The 24940-nt window shown below is 43.4% G+C and overlaps 1 protein-coding gene across 3 annotated transcripts in view; it reads left to right on the top strand.

The window, feature by feature from the left end:
* Nucleotides 1–22652, top strand: part of tbl1xr1b (TBL1X/Y related 1b) — a 36820-nt gene extending 14168 nt beyond the window's left edge. For 2 of the 3 annotated variants that reach the window (XM_072688346.1, XM_072688347.1), the window contains 16 exons: nt 6239–6384; nt 7787–8033; nt 10978–11046; nt 12949–13049; nt 13200–13345; nt 13867–14077; nt 14216–14348; nt 14938–15079; nt 15436–15499; nt 15609–15706; nt 16247–16307; nt 17022–17143; nt 17237–17311; nt 17399–17526; nt 18157–18322; nt 18516–19373. In XM_072688346.1, the coding sequence (XP_072544447.1) occupies nt 12992–13049; nt 13200–13345; nt 13867–14077; nt 14216–14348; nt 14938–15079; nt 15436–15499; nt 15609–15706; nt 16247–16307; nt 17022–17143; nt 17237–17311; nt 17399–17526; nt 18157–18322; nt 18516–18761 (1650 nt within the window). In that variant the 5' untranslated portion in view covers nt 6239–6384; nt 7787–8033; nt 10978–11046; nt 12949–12991 and the 3' untranslated portion in view covers nt 18762–19373. Of the gene's footprint in view, nt 1–6238; nt 6385–7786; nt 8034–10977; nt 11047–12948; nt 13050–13199; nt 13346–13866; nt 14078–14215; nt 14349–14937; nt 15080–15435; nt 15500–15608; nt 15707–16246; nt 16308–17021; nt 17144–17236; nt 17312–17398; nt 17527–18156; nt 18323–18515; nt 19374–19689 lie in introns of those variants that run through there. The other variant, XM_072688348.1, reaches the window with a different exon arrangement.
* Nucleotides 22653–24940: the final 2288 nt, after the last annotated feature.

Genomic DNA, 24940 nt, shown 5'->3' with positions numbered 1-24940 from the left:
CTCAGTGGTTCTTCCTCATGTTCTGAGGGAGGTTTTCTTTTCTGAGTTTGGGTTTCACTCAGTGGTTCTTCCTCATGTTCTGAGGGAGGTTTTCCTTTCTGAGTTTGGGTTTCACTTAGTGGTTCTTCCTCATGTTCTGAAGAGAGCGGAACAAAAATTCTAAAAGGAGAATCTCCATCAAAGCAGAAGGAAGAACCACTGAGTGGAACCCAGACCCAAAAGGAGAACCTCCCTCAGACCATGAAAAAGAACCACTACGAGAAACCAAAACCTTAAAAGAAGAGAGTCCCTCACAGCATGAGAAAGAATCACTGAATGAAACCATACCTAATAGGAGAACCTTCCTTAGAGCATGAAGAAGTACCACTGAATGAAACCTAAACTCCAAAAGGAGAACCTCCATCAGACTAGGATGAGGAACCACTGAGAAGACCCAATAGGAGAACCTCCCTCACAGCAGGAAGAACCACTGATTTGAAACCTAATCTCCAAAAGGAGAACCTCCATCAGAGCAAGAACAACAACCACTGAGTGGAAAAGGAGAACCTCAGAACCTCCATCAGACTAGGATGAGGAACCACTGAGTATTACCAAAACCCAAAAGAAGAACCTCCATCAGAGCAGGAAGAACAGCCACTGAATGAAACCTAAACTCCAAAATGAGAACCTTGATCAGACTAGGATGAGGAACCACTGCGAAGAACCAAGACCCAATAGGAGAACCTCCCTCACAACAGGAAGAACCACTGATTTGATACCTAAACTCCAAAAGAAGAACCTCCGTCAGACTAGGATGAGGAACCACTGAGAAGAACCAAGACCCAATAGGACAACCTCCCTCACAGCAGGAAGAACCACTGATTTTGATACCTAAACTCCAAAAGGAAACTCCATCAGAGCAGGAATAACAACCACTGAGTGGAAAAGGTGAACCTCCCTCAGAGTATAAAGAGGAACCACTGAGTATTACCAAAACCCAAAAGGACCTCCCTCAGCGCAGGAAAGACCACCACTGAGAGAAAAGCTGCATTGCTGTTTGGCGCTTCTGGCCTGCAAACTTAACCAGTTACACTGCAGTGTGACCTTACATCCCCGTCTTCTGGGACATGTCCTTTTCATGGGACAGCACCCCTGATGATGCGAGTGAGTTGTAATGTACTAACGTAACTGCATGTTTAAACAGTATTTAGGCCCCTCCCACCCTCACATACACACTCCTACAATGTCCTACAGGCCTACTTAAAGCATACATACACAGTTACTACTTTTTGGGGGGCTTTTTGTGCCATAAGTGACATTTAAGTGATTCAATTTTAACTTAAGCCAAGTGTTTGTAGCCGTTTAGCTCCATTCACACCTTATTCATTGAGGATTTGGCCATTTTTTGATAAAATGAGAGATGTAGGAAGTGACCAGGCTCTCCATAAACCGGCTCTGTGATTAGCCGTTGGTGGGGATTTTTGTATGCAACATTGAGTGTGTTCATTACAGAGGATTTCAGCAACTGTCCACTGTCTTGCAATATAGGTGAGTTTGGAGTCTGGGCCCTATTTTAGCGATCTTTTGGTGAATTGCCACCACGTGTCTTTGCTATCGTAACAACGAGAAACGTATGCCTTGCACGGCTCAAAACCATCAAAAGGCATGTACCAAGTCTTTTAATTAGTCATGGGTGTGTTTTGGGCGTAACATGCAGTAATAAACCAATAAGAGTGTCACTCGCCGTTCTCTTTAAGAGCCAGGTGCGGATTGCTATTTCAATGGCGCAAACCGGGGGTGTACTCGCATGTTGACAATTCACGACCAAGATAGCAACAAACATCTGACTGTTGACGTTGACCTCTGCCTAGGTTGTTTTCAGTCTTTGGCGCACCTGGCGTGTTTTTCGTTGCCAAGATAGCAGCAATATGCTAGAAATTTACCTGAACACACCTCATTTCGAGACCCCCGCGCCCATCGACTCAAACCGAAGCACCGTTGCTATTTAAACGCCACAGGTGGAAGGTGTGAAAATAGACTGTTGGCGAGGTGTAGATAGCAATAGCATCGCTGCACGCATTGTGCAGGTGTAAGATAAGACCCTGTGGCTTTTCTGATCTTTCCTAAGAACAGGGAAACTGTTCTGCATCTGAATTACAGTCTGTGGTAAAGGGCTGTAAGCTACAGACGCAGCAGATAAACGTCATGATGAAAACGACTGTAAAATTCCTTTAAAATATTTGTTCACCATCCAAGTTCACCACGCAAGGATGTACTTGTTGCCTTGGTTTTTAAGATACTTCCCAGGTTTTCCAGCATGTGTTTGGCCTGCTGTCCAAAGCCCACAGTACAGCCTGGTCTAAATTCAGATGTAGAGTGTATTTGAATAATCATGGCTGACTTGCAGAGTGCTCCAGTTTCTCTCCCTCCCTCTCTCTGCTGTATGTCCCAGCATTCAATTAGCTGGGTCATTTACAGCAAGTGCCAGCGCTGTTGCCAAGGGTACGACGAGGCGGACGCCTTTTATTGGCCTGACTGTATCCGAGCAGATGTAGAGCGCGTCTCTCCTGAGACGAAGCCGCATTCAAACCTGCCCCCGCTGCTAATGGCACATGCTCCCGCGACGCTTTACCAGAAACGGTGGCGTACTGAGAGTGTGTGAGTTCATGGAGGTGATGCAACACGGCTTCCTGTAATCAACCCGTTGGAGATTGGAGTGCTGAAGACATTACGAGAACGTGGCCCAATTAGAGGGCAGCCAGGGGTCAGAAATGACACGTACACTCGTAGTGTCGAAGGGCCTTTTTAAGCAAAAGTGACTTAATCTCAAAGAACTTACTTTTCGTTTTCTTATTTTTGATGGAAACTAAGTTGCAAAAGCCTTGTAAAAGCCTTGTAATTCTGCCTCATCCATGAACCATAGATGTTCCAGTGCTTCGAATCCACTGTAGAGTCTCTGAGAAGTCTCAAGTTTTTGGGGTACAAGTCTGAGTCAAGTCAAGAACCTGGGGCTGAGAGTCGAGTTCAGGCTCGAGTCACTGGGAAGAGAAATCCAATTTGACTCTCCAGCCTCTGGGGCTTGAGCCTGAGTCGAGTGTCGAGGCTTTGGGAATTGAGCCTTGCTTAAGTCTCGAGTTCCTGGGGTCCGAGTTTGAGTCAAGTCTAGAGCCTCGGACTGAGAGTCAAGTTGAGTCTCCAGTCTCTAGGGTGTGAGTCCAAGTTTGAATCTCTGGGGAGAGAAATTCAAGTCAAATCTCTAGTCTCTGGTCTGCAAGTGTGAGTTGAGTCTCCAGTCTCTAGGGTGTGAGTCCAAGTTGAGTCTCAAGCCTCTGGGGAGCATAGAGAGTCAAGAGTCTCTGATGTGCTAGTCCAGTTTATGTTGAGAATCGCTGAGTTTTAAGTCTCTGGTCTGCGAGTCTGATTTGAGTCGCGAATCTCTGGTCTGCATGCTTGAGTCGAGTCTCAAGTCTCTGGGGTGCAAATCCAAGTCAACTCCCAAGTCTCTAGGATATGAGTCCTAGTGGAGTCTAGTCCCTGGTGAGTCTCAGAGGACCGAGTCCAAGTAGAGTCTTGAGTCTCTCTTTCAAGCTCAAGTTGAATATTAATCAACAGCCTCCACAGGGCACGAATATAGAGCCCAAACCACAGGATGCAAGCCGTTCATCAGCAGCAGGAATCGGAAGGCCAGATTAGAAGTTGATCCGCAAAAGTTCTGGATGTTTTTCTGGACGGATGAGGCAGAGAAGGCATCTGCTCATGGTTCAGATAACCTGCTCATCAGTCAAACATGGTGGAGGTAGTGTCATGGCTTGGGCTTGCATAGCTGTTTATGGAATGGGCTCGCTAATCTATTAGTCATCTTATTGAGGATGTCGCTCAATAAATGCTTGTAGCAGCAGAGTGAATTCAGAAGACTACAGAAACATTCTGCATGTGGGTTTAAGACTGATTTGTTATGTATGCAAATGAGCTTGGTTCTGATTGGCTGGTTTGTAAATGGCTTGTAAATATATAGTTATTTAAATATTTCTGACAGTGTTCCCATCCTCAATCACATTTAATGTAAAAAATATGGGAAAAATTGGTTTTCCGTAATCCAGACCCTTTAAAAGTCGTAACTTGGGTGTTTGGATAGAGGCCTGTGGGTGCGTGGTGGGCTGTGTGTGCTTTTCCATTAATATATGAGTACATGCTTTAGGACCCCTGCTGAGTTCCATTTTCTGTACCTGCAGCTGAAATAAAGGAGCTGAACCATGGGAGGCCGAAGAGTTCGCATCAGAAAACTCACTTATCAGCGCCCTGCTGTCGCCCCACAGGCAGAAATCATGTGTTTTATCCTCTGCCGAAGGACTGATGCCTTATTTTCGGGCCACTTTAAAGCATATTACCACGTGTCACGTTCTCTCCTTGCATAGCAGCTTAAACAGAGAGGTAAGGGGAATGTTAACATGAGGGAGTGGGGTGCAGGAGGCAGTGTAAACTGACTCTTTTCCCACGGTTTAGCTCCATCAGCCCTCTCCTTGGAGTTACGGTGGGGAAGCTGCACTACACTGAATCACTGAATTGCGTTTAAAGGAATAGCATTGTTTTTTAGATGCAAGGTCATCTATATCACCTGCATCACAGCATCACTTACCACAGAAAATAATAATAAATGAGTACGTTGGCCCACACTCAGGATAGCGCTTAAAACCTGCCGGCTTAAAACTCACGTATAATAAAAGTCAGTGGGCAGTTGCTGCATTCTGCGTGTAAACGTTTAAAAAACATCACGTCATGATGTTTTTTTAGAAGCTACAGCCCGTCCACTTCAACAATACGGATGTCCGGATCAGAAAGACATGGCATGATGTAAAAATGTGAATGAGCTTCATTACTTCAGCATAAGAGGGCGGGGCTACACTGCTATAGGCTGATTAAAGGCAATTATATGCAAATGCATTGTGTTTTTAAATAAATTAATAATTATCCAAACATTACAGTTCAAATGTAATGGGATAAAGGGTCATTTTTTTATAGATGTATCATTGCTATGGCACAAAAACCTTGTATCCTCATTTATGTTGTTTTTTATGTTTTTATGTGTGAATCTTGCAGTTGTGTTTTACATTGTGTCAGAATTTCACGATGAACGGACCAATAAAAATGCTCCACAATGACTTGAAATAAATTCTTTTTTACATCAACTTCTATTTAAATATCAGTTTTTTTCTTTCTTCTGTAAAGTTGCTGTATTGGCTATACAAGGTTTTTGCACAACAGCATTGATATATGGACTGTATTGGGAGCGACTGGTGCTTCCAGCTTAAGGTTTTTACATCCTAAACCACATTTTTACTTTTAAAAATGTAATTTATGAATTAAAAATTAGGATTTCCACAATACAGACACTTTAAAAATGATACGTTGGATGTTTGTATTGAAGCTTGTGTGTTTTCCCAGTGGAGGTTAGGCTAAACTTTGAAATACGACACCGTATGACTACAACCCTTACGCTTTAACAGTACAGTCGTCAGGAGCAGACTGACCTAGCATATTTTGGCTCTTGCTCCTAGGCCGACACTAGTACACTAGCACCAAGTCTGTTAAAGCCATTTTACCAGAAGGTGTAACCTCTATACCACCTCACCATTGAACTTCTCTTAGCAATAGCTGCTGCTAGCAAGCCTAAATGAGACGCTATTAAATAAGGCCACTAAAACTGAATGTGCCAACATTGTAATGTTGAGCTACTCCAAAATAATATGCTATATCATGCATAACGTGTTTAATGCTTTTATACACATTTTATACATTTTTAGTAGTAGTAGCTGTAGAAAAAAGACATATATTGAGTATTAGTATAAGTATTTTTAGTATTTTATTCTAATGTTTTGTTGGTAAATGTATGTTTTTAACAGTAATGTTAATGTTACAGGACAAATATGTGTCCTAATATAATGTGTCCTTTTTGGCACAATAAATGCACAATGTTTGTGTGTATATATATATATATATATATATATATATATATATATATATATATATATATATATATATATATAAAATGAATGGTTTTAGGAGTCAGAGTGTATAAAGTTTAGAAATTTTTATCACGTGACCTTCTGTAATGACCAAGCCATAGTGCTAAAAGGCTCATTTAAAATAATATATATATATATATTTCTTATAAAATAATAATATATATGTGTGTGTGTGTTTGTGTGTGAATTTTATGCATGTTTTAGACATGTTTCTACTTATTTTCTGAATTTATCAGGAGAGGAGGGGAGAAGAGAGGCGGAGCAGAGCCCAGCAGAGCCCCGCCCACAGGCAGCAAGAGACCAGACAGGAGAAAAAGAGCCCTCAGTCAGCGAGCGGGACCCTGAGGACCGAGGAGCTGCTGACTGCTTTACTCTTTAAACCGTAAATAACTGCAATAAATAAATAATTTGAACATCAGTGAGGAGGGAGACATTTTATGAATCACAAATAAACAAGAAAGTAAAATGATAAACGAGACGTGGGCTTTTAACAATGAATAATACATAAATAAATACTCAGAAAGTGGGAGGAGTCTGCCCATTAATTTTTAAACAAACTAATAAACAGGACATTGTCACTGAGCCAGGAGGTGACGTTCTATAAAGCAAGATACATAAGAGCACTTTTACAATAAATATGGATACAGGTACTTAAAAAGGCAGTATTAAAATACATAAATAAATTGTCTTTCAGCAAAAAAATTAGAAAGCTAAAACAATATATTAGGGATACTTAAGTATATAAATACAGATACTTAAAAAGGTAGTTAAAATAAAAAAAGATGCTGCCATTTAGCTAGGATTTATGGAAATAATCAGTTAAAAATAGGATACATTATAGAGATTTTAAAATGGGTAGTGTAAGTGTAAATAAGTCAGTGTAAAACAGTTGGTTATTTAAATAAACAAGCCTATTGTCATTTAACCATATTAACATTTATAAAAATAAATGTAATACAAATAGAAAAATAGCATAGGGATATGTAGATGGTATTGTTCTTGTAAAATAAAGTTAGATATAAACATTGCCATTCACATTCAAAAAGTAGACTTGCTGAATTATAAATGTAAAAGTAAACGAAGTAAAATAAGATACAACTAAAGTTAGGAGATCACTATTTAAATGCTGAAATAAATATAATACCAGTAAATACACAGATTATATTGATAAATAATTAAATGTATAATTGTATAGCAGCGTATTTACTCTAAACGTGCATAAATGCAGAAATCACGAGCGATGGCTAGGATGAAGAGGAGCTTCTTTCCACAGGCCATTCGGGCCCTGAACCGGGACACTAACTAGGACTGTCTCACACACGCCTACACACCGTGCACAGGATTTTGCTTTGCTTTTTACTTTGGTCATTTAATAATAATAATATTATTATTATTATTGATCATTATATTTATATATCCCACTAATTTCACGGCATTATGTTGTACATCACTCTTTTGCACATCTTGCAAATCTTACATCCCAACCATTCTTACCAGCTTACATTGCATTGTTTACACGGCACTCTTTTTAGCTCACATTTGTATAATAATATATATATATAATTTAAAATCTTTTTTCATCTTTTTTTCATTTATTTCTATGTGAGCAGAAAACTTGCAAAGCCTTTTACTACTAATTGCACCGTGTGTAAAATAAAATTAACTAATTATTTTTTTGTGGACACAATTCTCAATTCTCAATTTTTTTTTTAATAATAATAATTTTAATAGTTTTTATTTCAATTTTATAAAAAATTCATTGAATGTTGTGCTGTGGTGTTTAGTGAGCAGGCAGCAGCTCTGGGAGCTCCTCCGGGTGTCCCCTCCTTTCCGCTCGGAAGGTCCTGATCGCCTGAGGCCGTTCTCTTCCTCCGCTCCGCTCTGAACGAGCTCCCGAAGCCCCCAGCCGCCCGGTTGCCCGCACCGAACCGGGAGATACCCGCCACTCCTCCGAGAGAGGGATAGGTCCCCGGTTTTTGGAGAGAGACCGGAGGGAGAGCGGCCGGAGCTGCGGAGTCTGGGATTTAAACAGTAAGGGAGCTCCCGCCGCCGCGAGGCCTGTAAACACACGGGCTAGCGGGCTAATGCTAACCTAGCCTAGCCTAGCTTTAGCATTAGCTCACCGTGACCCATTTTTCACTCGTGCCTCGAAAGTTCGAGCGCGGCCTTTTTACTCGGTGTTATTGTGGTGTTTTAACGTTTCTACAATATCGGTGCGTTTAGTGGAAATTAAATGGCTAACGCGGCGTAAGGCTAAGCTAAACTAGCGGCTCGATGCTAGCTAGTTAGCTTAGCGTGGAAGCTAGCATGTGGGTAACTAGTGTGTGTGTGTGTGCGCGCGTGGGTTGGTGTGTGCGTGCGTGCGTGTGTGTATGTATGTGTGTGAGGGGGGATGGGATTATATATATATATATATATATATATATATATGTATGTATGTGTGTGTGTGTGTGTTTTTTCAGGGAGTGTTGCAGTGTTGCTACAGGCGAGAAATGTTGGCAAAGGCCGAGGCCCAAATGTCGCCGGGCTCCCTAAGTAGTGCACTAGCTGAGCGTCCTAGTGTCCAAATTTCAACTTAAGGCGCTAAACAGTGAGAGATTTAGCCTCCGGTGACCCGAAACGTGTGGTGTCGATTCCACTTCTCCTGAAAAACAGGCTTAACTCCTTAAGTGTCCGAGACTTTCCCTGTTAGACGGATTAAGCCTGATTCCCTACTAAAATAGGGTCCCAATCCCACCCTAAACACACTGGGGTCCCTTAACTAGGGGATGAAATTCCACTAGACTTCCACTGATTTTTCAACATTTCTGCCCAGCTCGGCAGAGCCTCTCAGGTTTTAAGGTTAAAATAAGTATGTTTAAACCAAGAAAGACAAAATAGGGCAAAATAGTCCCCAGATTGTCCACTATTTTTTACCGCAATCACTACATGGACTCATTTGGTCGAAGTGGAGATGCCTCTAAAAGCACCCTCACAAAAATCCTTTCACTGCCGTGTGTCTAGGTCATTTTTTTTTCTTCGGAGGCGTTCAGGACGTTTCTACTGTCTCTATTTTAACATGATCAACCTTCCATATAAAGCCCAGAAGACGCGTGGTGGTAGGTTCACAGGTGGGTTTGGGGACCCCTGGTTTCTGTCACCACCTCGGTACGTTCCTCTACAACGGACAGTTTCACTCCAAACCCCCACCTTGAATTTGGGCTCCTCAGACCTCCTGAATTATGAGGAACAACACGGCTTACCCTAAACTTAAGGACTGCTCAGGTTGGATTGGTTCAGCGGGGAGCGTCTCAGTTCTAGGGCCTATGTTGTTTAGGACAAAAGTATTGGGACACCTGCTCGTTCACTGTTTCTTCCATAATGAAGGGTGTTTTGTCTACCATCCAGGGAAGAAGGCTTTCTACTGGATGTTGGAGTGGCATTGCTGTGAGGATCGGATTGACTGCATGCAGCGGCAAGAGCGTTTAGTGAGGTCAGGATGTTGGATGGTCACCGCCCCACCTCACCTAACTCATCCCAAAAGTATTGGATGGAGCACCATCCATCATTCCAGAGAATGCGGTTCCTCCACTGCTCCACAGCTCAATGCTCAAAGCCCCTCTAGCCCACGCCTGGCATTCGGCAGGGTGGCAATAGGCTGTTCCATTGGCAGTACTTCTCTGCAGGGACTACACAAGCTGTGTGCGCGCATTTGCAAATTGCAAATTTTCTAGGGAGGCTGGAAATACCTTCTGACTGCCAGCTGTGCCACAAACGCAGCCGATACAGCAGTTCGCCACCTGCCTTCTAGGTCCACGGTATGTCCTAAAGTTTGTAGACGCCTGATCGTCCAACATTTCTGCAGAAATCAAGAGTATTAAAGGAGTCCTCGTTCCTTCACTCGCTCATCTCAAAAGTACTGGATGAAGCTCCCTCGCTTCAGAGAACAGGGTCCACTGCTCCAGGGCCCAGCTGACCTGATGGCTTTATACTCCTCTAGCACACACCTGGCATTAGCCATGTGCATTGCTGTGACAAAGTAACTGCCCCCTTAGCTACTGCAGCAGGCAACAACCCAAAGCACAGAAGCAATCGGGACGCCTCTGATCGGTTTTGGAGTGGCCAGAGTCAAAGTCCTGACGTATTGAGGCGCTGTGGCACGTCCTTAAACGGCTCATGATTGAAAACCCTCCAATTCAACTGAATTAAAGCAAAAAAAAAAAAAGTGGGCCACGATTTCTCCACAGCGAAGTAAGTGATGCATCACAAGTTCTCACAAGCATTTGATTGCAGGCATCACGGCTGAGGGTGGCGCAGCCAGTTACTAAGTTTAGGAGGGCTGTAACAAAAAAACATGATTATCTTCATCTACGGCGGCTCCTGTCAAGGGGTGGATATACAAGGCAGCAAGTGAACAGTCCTTTTCAGTTCTTGAAGGTGATGGAGGTGTTTAAGCAGGAAAAATGGAAAGGCGTAGATGGTCACCGATGCTAAACGCACTCTACTGAACTACCTATCTGAAGCAGATGGCAAGTGGCTATTAACGCTCCATCTTTGTAGGCTTCAAGGCCACATAAAATGCAGAGGCTAAAGACTGCTTGAAGGGTACCAGAGGATTCAGCCAATCCTCGTCACTTGGAAACGCTGAACGAACTGACGAATGTCCGCTGGAGGTTCTCGTTCGCCTTTTTTGAATCTGTAATTTGATCAGTTGCTTCACTGACCCAATTTCTCTTCCCGACACCACGCGTTTTTATTGCACCGCTGATGTGCAGTTTTAAAGCCGGTGCTAACAATGTGGCTCCGGTCCTTATCGAATAACATCTGACGTCTTGCTTGTGAGAGCCGCTGTACTGTCTGTCTGTGTGTGCGCTGTGTACACAACAGCTAGGATGAGGTTTTATTGCATGCTGTGTACCATATGTATGTTTGTTCTATGCTCTGTGATCGTTAATCTGACATGTATGCCTTTTTTGTGTGTGTGTCTCACAAACAGGCTGAAGAATCTGGTTCTGCTCCCATGGATGCCATGAGTGTGAGCAAATAATCAACACTGGGTCTCATGGTAAGTTCCAATTAAAATAGATTGTCTCCTGCCTTATAGGGCCGTCTGTATGTCCTAAAGTTTGTGGGCACCTGCTTCTCCAGCATTTCTTCTTAAAATGCAGGGTTTTAATACTTTGTCCCTTCACTAACTAATCTCTGAGGGATTGGATGAAGCTCCATCACCCCAGAGAGCTCAGTTTCACAGCTCCTCAGATCAGTGCTTTGATTGGCTTTATTTATACCCCTTTAGCTGAGCATGGTGACTGTTCAGCTTTTCGGACTCCTGCAGGTCCAGCGTTTCTTCTCAAATCGAGGGTTTTAATAAGAGTTTGGTCTTTTGCTCCAGCCAATGTCAAAGTTATCGACAGCGTTGCTCTGTATGACACCTGCTGGTCCAGAGTGTCTTCTGGATTCATGGGTTATTTGTAGTTAAGAGTTTTACCCTTCACTCACTTCACTAATCACTCAGACCACTGCTTCGAGTGGCTTTATACCCCTTTAGCCAACATTTGACATTTGAGACAGCTGCTGGTCCAGCGTTTCTTGTGAAATCAAGGGTTAACCCTTTGGCCCTTCACTGTGCACCTAACAATGCATTGGGCATAGTTACGGCTGGGCACTCCAGTGCATCTCATGCTGATTGCCACTGCTGTTCCATGATACCTGCTGATCCAGCGTGTCTTTAAGGGAATCAAAGACGGTTCCACTGCTCCCCAGCCCAATGCTTTGTGGGTCTTCATACCACTTGAGCTGACACTTGGCATTGGCCGTGGTGACCTTAAGCTACTCCAGAATCCGCAGTCCTTTTCTACACACCTGCCTCTCCAGCACTCAGTAACTCCAGACTTCAGTAAGGAGTTTGTCCTCCTTATAGGCTGCGGTAGCAGCCTCTACTGTTCTGAGATTAAACAAGGGGCTAGATGACCATGAGCGTAATCCAGAGCGTCCTGTTCGAACAGCCCCTGTTTTTTTATGGATGATATACAAGGAAATGCACTGTCGTCTATATGGTGCGGCACAGTAGGTCAACCCCTCCTTTCCCACATTCTTCAATGGTCAGTTACTGAATACAGGAAAGCTGTTGATTAGGTAGTATTTGTGTGTAATAGTACTGGCCTTTCCAAGAAAAGCAGCGACACTGACATATGTGGGTCACTGTTACGAGTGTAGAAGCATTGGCAATTACGTAGGACTCTCTGGAGCAGATCGACATGAACCTATTGGCACCATACTGCCTAATGCCGTTGTGGTCTAGAGAGGTAATAAAGCCCCCCAGCATTGAGCTGTGGAAGAACTGTGTTCTCTGGAGTGATGGACGGTGCTCCATGAAATACCTTTGGGATGAGTTTTGTGGCTAAATGCAGTCAATTAAATCCTCATAGCATTGCTTTACAGTAGCAAAATGTAGTAGAAAGCCTTCTACCATGGACAGTAGAGACAGTTACTCCAGCAAAAGCAGGATAAGCTCTTGATTTTAGATGAATTGAAGGAATACGCAGGTGTCCCTATACTTTTCATTATACTTATCATTGTGCAGAGCTGACGTGAATGTGGATGAATGATGTTTAGCGTTATGCAAGTGAAGTTGGTAGCTACAATCGTCTGTCATCGTCAATGTTGGTTGTGTTCTTATGGTTGGTCAAAGTACATGAAGTGCTCCAGTGCAACGTTTCTGTAGAGGAGCCAGAATTAATTCCACTCGCAAGTGAATGAGTGGAAATTCGTCTTGGGCCAGGAGCGCCATGAGAGACATAAGAACAAGATCCTCTCTCTCTCTCTCTCTCTCTCTCTCTCTCTCTCTCGTTTCATTCACACTTATTGTTGAGAAAATCAATCATTGCAGAGGGCTGTGACCTTCTGGAAGCGTGTGGTGATGCCTTACCTTCCTGTGACGTAGCTCTTTTTGTTTTGTGTTCCCCAGGCTTCCCTGTTGCCCTGACGTCTTGGTTTAACCAGGATCCAAAATGAGCATAAGCAGTGATGAAGTCAACTTCCTGGTGTACAGATATCTGCAGGAGTCTGGTAAGACCCAAAGCAAGTCCGATTCCTCAACTCCTCAAATCCCAGGCCTTTGTCCATAGGGTGGCCCTGTCTGTAACTCCAGAGTCCATTAATTGGGGAATACCTTGACTTGAATGGCAGTCATGTTGCCTCTGTGTGGTTTCACCGCAGGCTTCTCCCATTCGGCCTTCACATTTGGCATAGAGAGCCACATCAGCCAGTCCAACATCAATGGAGCGCTGGTGCCACCAGCCGCCCTCATCTCCATCATCCAGAAGGGCCTGCAGTACGTGGAGGCCGAGGTCAGCATCAACGAGGTGAGTCTGAGCAATTGCCGCTCCGATCACGCCGTACATCTGCTGGAGCTGAATGTGTGTTTTTACGGCACGCTTCATCTGATGACCTATGATTGGACCAGGGCTCGTTTGCTGACTCCACAGCACAATTAGCAGATCTGAAGGATTTTGTATAGATGTTTACACACAGTCCTAAACGTTTAGCTCCAGCACTGTTCAGGTTCTCCCACAGCTGCTGCAAGGTTAATCCATGCACTGGATTAACCCTAACACTAAACCACTAAAATCACAGTAGACACAGAAAGGCCTGAGAAAGGCAGACAACCTTAAACCTTTTATGAGTAAATCCACCCTTCTGCCCTCTCCGAGACTTTAAAAATGCACTTTGAAAGTCTATAACGAGCATGCAAGTCTTACTAGGACCCCCAAAAACACACAGACCCATGCACACACACTACTTTGACCACTACCTCATCAAATAATATTTATCCTGTAGTCAGAAATCTTCTCTGTGACGTAACCTGCTGTTGCTGCATTCTCAGGACGGCACCCTGTTTGACGGCCGGCCGATTGAGTCTCTCTCTCTGATTGATGCTGTGATGCCGGACGTGGTCCAGACACGGCAGCAGGTGTACCGGGACAAACTGGCCCAGCAGCAGGCTGCTTCAGCCTCCAGCACCTCCGGCACCACTGGGGCCAAAAACGGAGAGAACACTGCGAACGGAGAGGAGAACGGAGCGCATAACTTACCCAGTGAGCAAAAACACACCGTACACACACACACACACACACACACCCACCGTCTCTCTTACATTCACTTAAGATAACAGCTTGCACTCATTACCAGCGTGCTTGAATATACTAACTGTGGAATTGCGCTCCTGCTTTCAGACCATCACCCGGACATGATGGAAGTAGACAGGGCGGTGGAGATCCCAGCTAGTAAAGCCGTGGTGCTAAGAGGTCACGAATCAGAGGTGTTCATCTGTGCCTGGAACCCCGTCAGCGACCTGCTTGCCTCCGGGTCAGTCACATTAATGAGTTTACGACATTGGTTAAAGTGCCTCCATCGGGAAGAAGAAATCCTGACTGCTAGCGTAGCCACTGATCCTAAAAAGCTCTCCCCCAGTAGTTTTTAGAAGTACTTCCCACATTAAGGGTGCATCGTCTTTAACGCTTCACTGAGAGAAAACCGTGTAATGGTTGGATTATGAGATTAATATGAGGTAGATTCATCTTAATTATAGGTATTATGGTAATTTGCAGATGTTGCAGCTTTTCAAGGGCTGCTTTCGACATTCTGAAATGCTGAATACCAAAGCTGGTCTGAGAAATGGTGGATGTCGTCTGGGTGGCACAGAGAGCGAACAGCCAAAGCCAAATGGCTGTAAAGTGTATTCTGCTAAAAAAAATTGTGCTCCCTCTTCCTCTGGCTGCTGATGCCACCAGCAGTCCTCTGATCGTGATTGCAGCGCCTTAGTCCACTGGATTACTCTGACCCCCCTTTAAGTCATATTCTTATCCAGTTTAGAAAGAAAGACTAACTAATGCTTGTGATGTCCAAACTGAACTAGCTGTTTGTGTGTTCACTCCTTATTCGTGTGTGTGTTCAGGTCTGGGGATTCGACGGCACGAATCTGGAACCTGAGTGAGAGCAGCTCGGGCGGATCCACACAGCTAGTGCTGCGCCACTGCATCCGAGAAGGAGGTCAGGACGTGCCCAGCAACAAAGACGTCACCTCACTGGACTGGAATGTGAGGGCCACAGCCAGAGCTTCTCTCTCTCTCTCTCTCTCTCTCTCTCTCTCTCTCTCTCTCTCTCTCTCTCTCTCTCTCGATCACCCTCTCTCGCCTCTCTTGCTTCTCATTGCCTTACACCCCCCACATAAACTTTAAAGCATGAGGTCAGCAGATTAGCTACATTAGGTCTGTGATGATTGTAGGACACCAAACATCTCCTGATTGACCTTCTTAGGAACGTCCATCTTGCTGCAAGTTCTGTTCAGCCATCGTTCTTATAATTCTTGGGCTTGCTAGTCTGAAACTGATGGATCACAGACACACTGTTCACACTGTTCCGTCTTGGTCTCCCTCTCTCTTTTTATGGACAGAGTGAAGGTACTCTTCTAGCCACCGGCTCCTACGACGGCTTTGCCAGGATATGGACTAAAGATGGTACGTCTTGTTTATGCAACCCAGTCTTGCTCATCTTCTGTTTTTTATTTATATATATATATAATATATAAAATAAATGTTATACGTTATTTTTTTTTTCCTTGTTTAGGTAACCTTGCCAGTACGTTGGGGCAGCACAAGGGTCCCATATTTGCTCTGAAGTGGAACAAGAAAGGCAACTTTATCCTTAGTGCTGGTGTTGATAAGGTAAGAGTGGTAGAGTCCAGCCTTGAGTCTCCTTTCTTAACCCTATCAAATATGACGTCTCACACTCAAAGACAAAAGTATTGGGACACCTGCTCATTCAGTCTTTTGTCTGAAATCAAGGGTATTAAAAAAGAAATGATCCTGCTTTTGTTAGAGTAGATAAATCTCTACTGTCCAGGGGAGAAGGCTTTCTCTTAGATTTTGTAGGAGCATTGCTATGAGGATTTGATTGATTGCATTCAGCAACAAGAGAGTTAGTGAGGTCAGGATGTTTAATGATCACTATCCCACCTCATCATCCCCTACTTGTCCCAAATATATTGGATTGAGCACCATCCATCATTTCAGAGAATATAGAGGGTCTGTACTGTTTAAATAGGTTTCCCAGAACTGCACACACAAGCCAAGAACCATTTAGGAGCCTTTATTCTGAGGACTGTGAGACGTTAGGCCTGAGAGGGTTAAACGGCTGGTCGAAATTTGAAGAAGTTTGTTGCTTTGCTCTAAATGTCTAGCTGACCTGAATTTTGCGTTCCTCAGACCACAATCATCTGGGATGCACACACGGGAGAAGCCAAACAGCAGTTTCCATTCCATTCAGGTGAGCACCTGCAGTTTCTTCTGCCAATTGCTGCGTAACAGCCTTACGCTGTGCTCTGTTCGGTCTCTGGCATAAGCAAGGTGTAAATCAGCCGAATAGAGAACGTAGGCGTGCGAAACATTTGTGGTGGAGGCTTGGTGGGGCGAGCATTCCCGGGAGAGAGAGGCTACTGGGTGGTTAGGTACTTGACCTGCCTTCCAGAGGGAACACACAAGAGACCGCAGGTGCAGTGCAATAGAGACCATTTATTGGACAAGAGTAAATAGCTTTATAAAATAAACAACAGTGTGTGGACGTTGGCATGGTATTGTAAACACATTCTGTTGGACAGTTATGGCGTACATTCATTTGAATATGAAGGCCACGCCCAGATTGTTCTCAGAAAGGTGTGAGGCGAACATTCTGGGGATTTTTGGTGGAGTGTTTATCACATTTCTCCTTTGTGTTTTGTGTTGAAACTTTGCTGAACGCTTTACTGAACACCCAATCCAGTTTATCATCCAAAAAAAAAATCTCTATTTAAAAATTGACATCTATCAATGCTCATTAATAACCCCCTCAGCTGTTAGTATAAATGTGTGTAGGCTGTGAACAACTCAACCGCTCTTCATCATGTGATTGTAAAATCTTGAGCATGTTCACAATCCTGTTTGTTCACATGTCTCTAACTCGCTTTATCTCCTTCTCTCCATCTTCCTTGGTTTGTGTGAGCAGCTCCCGCTCTGGACGTGGACTGGCAGAGCAATAACACGTTCGCCTCCTGCAGCACAGACATGTGCATCCACGTATGCAAGTTGGGCCAGGACCGACCAGTCAAGACATTCCAGGGCCACACGGTGAAGCCGCTGCTTCTTCTTCTTTTTAAAACTCTGCCTCATTAACAGTGTTTGCCTTCCCGCCTGACTGTCCCTGTTTCTGCCCCATCTCAGAATGAAGTGAACGCAATCAAATGGGATCCGACCGGCAGCCTTCTGGCCTCCTGCTCCGACGACATGACGCTAAAGGTAACCTACTGCGTCTGTTCAGCGTGTACGAAGTTGCTGCTTGTGTTTTTTCAGAATTTGTAATCAGGCCTTTCATGATCTTTGTAGCTTTGGAGTATGAAGCAGGACACGTGTGTTCATGACCTGCAAGCTCACAGTAAAGAGATTTACACCATCAAATGGAGCCCCACTGGACCTGGAACCAACAACCCCAACGCCAATCTCATGCTGGCCAGGTAGGCACGCGGCTGGTGTTAAGCTTTTAGTCTAGCCTTAACTTTTGCTTTGTCACGAGCCGGACACTGGCACAGGAAAACAGTCTGGAAGTGGTGAGCTGCTCTCCAGTATCCACCATAGTCTACCGATATCTGCATGTTTCACCAGCTTTGACTAGAGCTTTTTTTTAATGTAAATTTTGGGGGTGTAAATATAATGAGTCACAACTGTGATGTAACAGTTTTGGGGTTTTGGATTCGGTCCGTTTACAGCTATGTTTTGGTCCTGCAGGATTTTCTTTTAATAGAGGAACATCAGCATGTTCACGGTTTCACTTCTTCCATGTACTTATGAATTCTCGTTATTCAGCTACGTCAATAAAAAATCCAGATTTCCATTCAAGGGCAGCTGATTTGATTTTCAGGGGTGCTTGAATACAATCATTATATTTCCCTACAGAAAATGTCTTCTAATCCCAAGTGTAGCCGAATAGCAACATCATAGCTGGTGTGAATGAGAGCTTCTTTTACCCAGCTTTCTCCTTTCATTTTGCTCTTGATCTTCTTAATTCGTGTTATTGTAAAGTGTCTCTCTGTACGTTGAGGCCTTGTGGGTCGTGGTGTGACGTCTATCGCCTTTCTCTCCCGCAGCGCTTCGTTTGACTCGACGGTGCGGCTGTGGGACGCTGAGCGCGGTGTCTGCATCCACACGCTCACCCGGCACCAGGAGCCCGTCTACAGCGTGGCCTTCAGCCCTGATGGACGTCACCTGGCCAGTGGCTCATTCGACAAGTGTGTCCACATCTGGAACACACAGGTGCATAATTATATACGTACACACACCACCAGTCACTCCAAACCCTGGGTGGTATTTCACAGAGCAGGAGAGTCAACTTTGACTAATAGGAGGAGAGATGAAAGACCTGAGAGATCCTGCTTTGTAAAATGTCCCCTTGTAGAATCTGTCCCAGTTACTGACTTTTCCTGTGCTCTTCTGTATTTGCCCACAGAGCGGCGCTCTAGTGAACAGCTACCGAGGAACAGGGGGCATTTTTGAGGTGTGCTGGAATTCCACCGGAGACAAAGTAGGAGCAAGTGCATCAGACGGATCGGTAAGACACTTCATGCTCTTGCAGCACAGAGAAGTCAGACGGTTCACATCACAAGTTTGGACGTGTGATGCAATGCATGTTTTGCATAATTTTAAACCCCTGTTTACATTTGGTTGTTTCACATCACTAGTATTTTCATTGTAATCGGACCAGATTTCAGTAAGCGTTGCAGAAGTGCAAAATCAGCTTGTGCAGTTTTCAGTTCTATTCAAAACATCGTTCATACCCTTTATGCTATCAGTCAGTGTTTACAAGAAAGAGGTTGATTAGCTCTCCATACTTGTCAGGACTGCATACTAGTCATGAATACTGCTTTAGTCCACATGCATCTTTACCTTCAAGTGTCGCTTCTTTGTATAAGAGCGAAAACTCTATAACTGTAGGGGGAGTCCCAGAGCACAAAATACCCATTCTTACTTTAAGCTAACCAGCCAAGTACGCTACCAAATGCGTTGGAAACACATCTCAGACAGCTCTGTAAAACTGTGTAAAGTTTGGATTTGCCTATTTGTGTGACACAGTTGGACCTGAACCTGCAGAAGAATTTGAATAGTATAAGTGTGTCAGACAGGGGTGTGAGAAAACACACATGTCTAAGTATCACGGTATGATTTCTCCCATTAACTGTATTGATGATTAACTAAAGGGGATTCAGTGTGTGTTGTGTTTAAATCCCAGCCATTAGATGGCAGTGTTGTACTCTCTCTTCAGAGCCCACTGTTTTGGTTGAATAAAAATGGCGATAAATCGCCTTGCTTACAGTTTCGCCGTATATTGAATTGCAACCCCTGTATCGTGATGTGCATCGTATCGGCAGGTTCTTACACAGCCATAGTGTCGGGTTGAAGCCACTGTTTTCACATGTCCTGGAAAATCTAGAAAACCTGGACATTTAGAGACTATTTGTCCAGTTCTGAAAACTACTGGAAGATGTGCAAATTGCTAAAAAATTAGATTTTAAGTTCAGCTTTTGAGTCATTGTATCCATGTCATCGAGGGTGAAAGTTATGAAAAATGTCCTGGGAAAGACCTGAAAACCTTTTATTTATTTTCTTCGCCCCCTCACCTCCAGGTTTGCGTATTAGACCTGCGGAAATGACGCTGCCAACGGGGAAGCCATGGACCGACTATGAATGTGTACATAGCCAAATTCACTGACTGGCCCTGCGTCCGCGGATCTGAGCTCTGGAATCCCCATCCCACCCGTCTATAGATGCCCTCTCAGAGAGGACACACTGTTCCACACACACACACACAAACAGGTGTGGAAAAAGGACTGTTCTATATTCCCACACAGGATACATGACTAAAACAATCACCTGTGTACATCTTTATTATTTTTTTTTTTCTTTCTTTATCTCCCCCTCATTCTTCATTCCAAAACCAAGAGGCTGCAGATATCGGTCATCGTCATCACCACCATAATCACTGCTGACGGTGCATGTTTGTGTGTAGTGCACATTTCAGCTTGTTTTTTGGCAGTGAAGGGGAGATCCTGTTGAGTTCAGCAGGGTGAGAACGGTCAGCCATCACTGACAGTGATTTTTGGCGTTGCAGAAAAATGCGCTTGAAGATTGCCAGATATTTCAGAATTCCTCCTTCCTCCCTTTTTTTTTTTTTCTTTTTCTTCCTTTCTTCCTCTTTTTTTTTTTAAAGCTGTAATTATTCAAGTAAGTCCAGTAGATCACCTGAGTGTTGACATGGTGAAGCGAGAGGTTCATCTTTCTTTTAAATACGACCTATGCAACATCTATGGCTAGACAAAATCAAACGAATGAATGGAAATGAATTTCTTAGGTTACTGCCCAAACGTGTTCCGTCAGACTGCGCTAGTTTGCTCTGAATCTAATGGCTAGCGCACTGAGAAAAGCCTCCGGTGGAGCCTAGTAAGCCTAGCGGTTATTTTCACTTTCCTAGGAAACCAGACGTCCGAGGCAGAAAAGCTCTGTGTATCCATTGCTGTATCCCTGCTGTAGCCGAAGAGCCGAGACGCTTTCCGTGTCTAGACTCGGCTGCCTTAGTTTGGCGTTGGAGTTGCGAGGCTAACGTTGCTAACAAACACAAGGCATCACTAGAATTGTCACCCAAATCTTTTCCGAAAATGTATGTGCATTTTAGCTCCTCGCTAAGGTGCCACAGACTTATGTGTGGTTTAGGACACTGGGCAAGACTGCCCGGTTGTAGTGTGTGGGCAAGAGTTGGCGGGAAACAATTTGGGCTTGCAGTGTTGGACTCATAGCTCCACTGAAAAGCAACATTTGGACACCAAGCAAGCCTAGGCTGAATGACGACATCCTGAGGGAAGAATTTACAAAATGTGTAAATACGCTAGTGTTTATTTTTGTTTTTTGTTTTTTAATAAATGAAGTGTGACAGTTCATACGCTTTCCTTACAAACGTGAGCTCGGTTTGCTTCGCCCTCGTGTGTGTCGGTCTAGAACAGCGTGCTCCTCAGCGAATTTACGGTCGGTCTGTGCACTGAAAGTTGGTAGCTTAGCTTAGTTTTTTTGTTTGTTTTTGTTTTGTTTTTTTGTTTGTTTGTTTTTTTGTTCTTAGAGTCCTACCTTGGCAAGCGTCACTAAAGCTTGACCGCAAGAGGACGGACGGACGGATGGATATCTCACCACGTCCAGTTCACCGCAGGGATTTTCCGTTAAACACTGCTTGGAAATACGGCGTTAACGGGATACGCAGCCGAGTTCCTTTATAAAGTACTGTTAGACGGTCGTAGCTTCAACCAATCGGAAGCGGACCCAAAAGAGGACAGACGGCGTGCGAGTTACTCTCCTGCACTTTAGATAGACCTAATGCAAAGAATTCCATCGAGCACTTATCAATTCTGGATGTTGGGGGGTGGGTTGTCTTTTTCTTCGCTCTCCCCCTCTTTTCTCCTTCCCCCCGTTTGGGGACAAATGTAGTAGGACTCTGAGGACGTATCGTTATGACTTGAACGTTAGCTGAGTAAATTAAAAGTTGTTTAGGACTGGTGAATAAAGGGTCCTCTAAGGGTTGTTTGAGCCATGCCATAAAAGAACCCCCTTTGATTTAATAAAGAACAGTTGAGTGAGGGTTTAATTAGATTTTAGGCCTTAGATCTGTTAGATCTTTGTTAGATCTTTATTACATCTTAGATCTGTTAGATCCTAGATCTAGATGTTAGTTTTTTGATCTTTAAAAGGTTAGCCTCTTTCACAAAAGAGGTTCTTCTATGAAATCGCTCAAAGAACCCTTTGAAGCACCTTCATTTTTAAGAGCGTAGCGTTTGCTACAGGGCAGGTGGGTCCCAGTGTGACGATATCGGAGGATTTTTTTTTTTCTTCACTATAAAAATCCAATTATTTTTTTAAAATAAATATAATAAAAAAAATCCATTTTTTAAAGCTGTAACCTACAAGGAGTTCATGTTCTTCATCAGATGAATCCTAATTTGCCAGTTTTGTCCCGAATGTCTCAAATTTTGTAAAGAAAAGTATTTTGATGCTTGCTTTAAATAATCAAAAATACATAGATTGTACCATAAAAACACTATTTATTATATTGTTTATGACAGTGGAATGGTATTTTATAACCTTTTTGATTTTAAAGAGACGTGCTTTTTATGGTGCACTCGGAAAACCAACAAAAAAAAAAAAAAGTCGGTCCTACCTTTTAAAAGCGTCTGGCTCACCCTCCTCTTCACCGTGTCCGTTTTTGTACTCTTTTGAAATCTTTTTGTAATTCTGCTTTATTTGTTTTTGTAGTCGTCTACGCAAAAAAAAAAAAAAAAAAGGAAAAAAAAGCTAAAGGACGAACATGGGCATATCTAAACATCCTGGACCATGTAAATATCTGTTAAATGATTCCCCACTTTTTTCTTTTTTTTTTGTTATTTTTGGTAGGGGTAGTGACCTGCCCCCCCCCCCCCCTCTCGTTTTCTTCTTTCTCCTGCTCACAGTTTGTTGCAGAAGCTTTTCTCTGCGATGTTGATTTGACTTTTGTGATTTGAGTCAAATCAAATGGAAAAAAGTCCAGAATAAACTATATTTTGATAACTGGCGTTTTTGTTGGCTCTTTGTTCTGAGATGACCAGACAGGCAAAAACAAGCCCTGCTCGTACTGGGACACGGTGCCACTGGGAGGTACAGTGCACTACAGGACCTCTGGTTAACTTCTGGGCGATTTGTGCGGGATTAGAAATCCCTGTATAAATGACTGGGATGGGCGGGGCTACTGGATTTACGCACCACTGTCAGTCACCTCTAATATCTTACTATGAACCCACTGTTCGTAATAAGGACATTTTAGTGTTCGGACTCCCAAGGCCGGGAGGACACTGTACGGTAATTTTGCGATTGGAACAGCAGCAGCATGGTGCGTAATGCATTCAGGGAGATTTGGCTGGGCCAGGTCCATGCTAGTCATTCTTGATAATGTGGGCAGAACCAGAACACACAGGCATTCGGACTGTACTTGGTTAGATGTGAACTTTAAGTACAGTCAAGAACACAGATTGACAATCAGCCAATGACAGTGCCGCGTCTCTCAGGTGTGCTACGGTGGTTGCTCTGGGTTTGACGAGTCGAGGTATCTGAGCCATCAAACTAATCAAACTGTCCCCCTTCTCTAGCACCTCTGTACATTCCACAGGATATGAGGGGTTACTTACCCCCATGTCGATTCACGCGGGGTTAATGCATAACATAAGCAGAGGTTATTTTTACGGCTTGTTTCCCAAAGCTAAAAGGTGGAGGAATCTTACCTGCTGTGGGTGCGCAGTCATGACATTAGCACCACCACCTGCTTAATGATTAATTTTGTCTACCTTCTACCACCACAACAGATCTGACCATTTGAGGCATGGACTCCACAAACCTCTGAAAGTGTCCTGCTGCAGTATTTGGCATCAAGACCAATGTTAGCGGCAGCTCCTGTAGGTCCTGAGTTGTGAGGTGAGGCCTCCATGCGCATTCAGTGAACGTTAGGTGGCTAGGACCCTGTCGGTAGTTCACCATTGTCCCTCCTTGGAGCAATTTTGATAGGTACTGGCCACTGCATACCGGGAAGACCCCACAAGACCTGCCTGATGTTTTGGAGATGTTCTGACCCAACCAACCGTCTAGCCTTCAGTCTGGTTCGTGTTAAAGTGACTCAGATTCTTACGCCTGAAAACTGACCGTTCACTTGCTGCCTATTATGTAGATCCCACAATGGTTTTCCACCTGACTTGTGCACAGTGGTGCTAATGTTATGGCTGATTGGTGTATGCACACTGTTCAGGAACACATTTGGAGACCCGCTCTGGATTGGTGACTGTTTAACGCTAGTTTGAGAACTAGTGGACCAACAACCATGGAGATGACCATAAACTTGCCCTTGCTGGACAATGTATTGGAACCCCAACTCTTGTAGGTCCATCCTCCAGGTATTCACAGAGACCATAGCCCTGCTTTTTGTACACTGTTTAGGGTTGGCTGTCTTTTAGCTCTTCATTGCCTGTCAGTTCCTGACCACAGAGCTGTTAGATGGTGGGCTAGCAGGGACATGACACTAGTGTGTGTTAACCTCAGCAATGCACACTCCACTATTTTAGTGTCACTTCAGTGCTGAAACTCATCACCCAAATAACATCTCATCAGCAGCTGACCCGCAGTCCTGACTGCAGAAACCACAACCACGCGTGTTCTGTAGTTTTAATAAGTGTCTAAAAACGTTTAAAAAGATTTAGTAGGAGTGTTTGAGCAGGAAGCTCCACAAACTGTACTGGACTCCAGGCCTGTGGCCTTCACGGTCACCAGATCTCAGCCCAGTGGACACCCGATGTATTTAGATAGCGCTTTTAAAAACGGAGGTCGTCATGAAGCAGCTTTACAGGCAAGACAATGAAAAACTCCCTCAGATCAACTCCCTCAAATACAATAAATAGCATAAATGTCAAGAAACATACATATATATATATATATATATATATATATATATATATATATATATATATATATATATATATATATATATATATATATATATATATATATAGAAAGAGAGATAGATAGATAAACCTTTTTAATTTTTATTGTTACAAAAACATTTACATATTGTTAAATTTTAATTTAATCTATAAACTACACTGGTTTGACACTGGTGCTTTTTATGTAAATACGATAAATGTCAAAAAAAAAAAAGTTAGCAAGCTTGGAGAGCTCTCATTTAGGAGCTTAAAATTACATAAATATAACTGAATATAATTATAAAATTACTGAAAAGTTGATAAATGTAAAAATCAGTGTCAAATATATATATATATATATATATATATATATATATATATATATATATATATATATATA

This window comes from Salminus brasiliensis, chromosome 9 (genome assembly GCF_030463535.1).
Source record: "Salminus brasiliensis chromosome 9, fSalBra1.hap2, whole genome shotgun sequence".
Lineage (NCBI taxonomy): Eukaryota > Metazoa > Chordata > Actinopteri > Characiformes > Bryconidae > Salminus > Salminus brasiliensis.
This window is presented reverse-complemented; position numbering and strand designations above follow the sequence as displayed.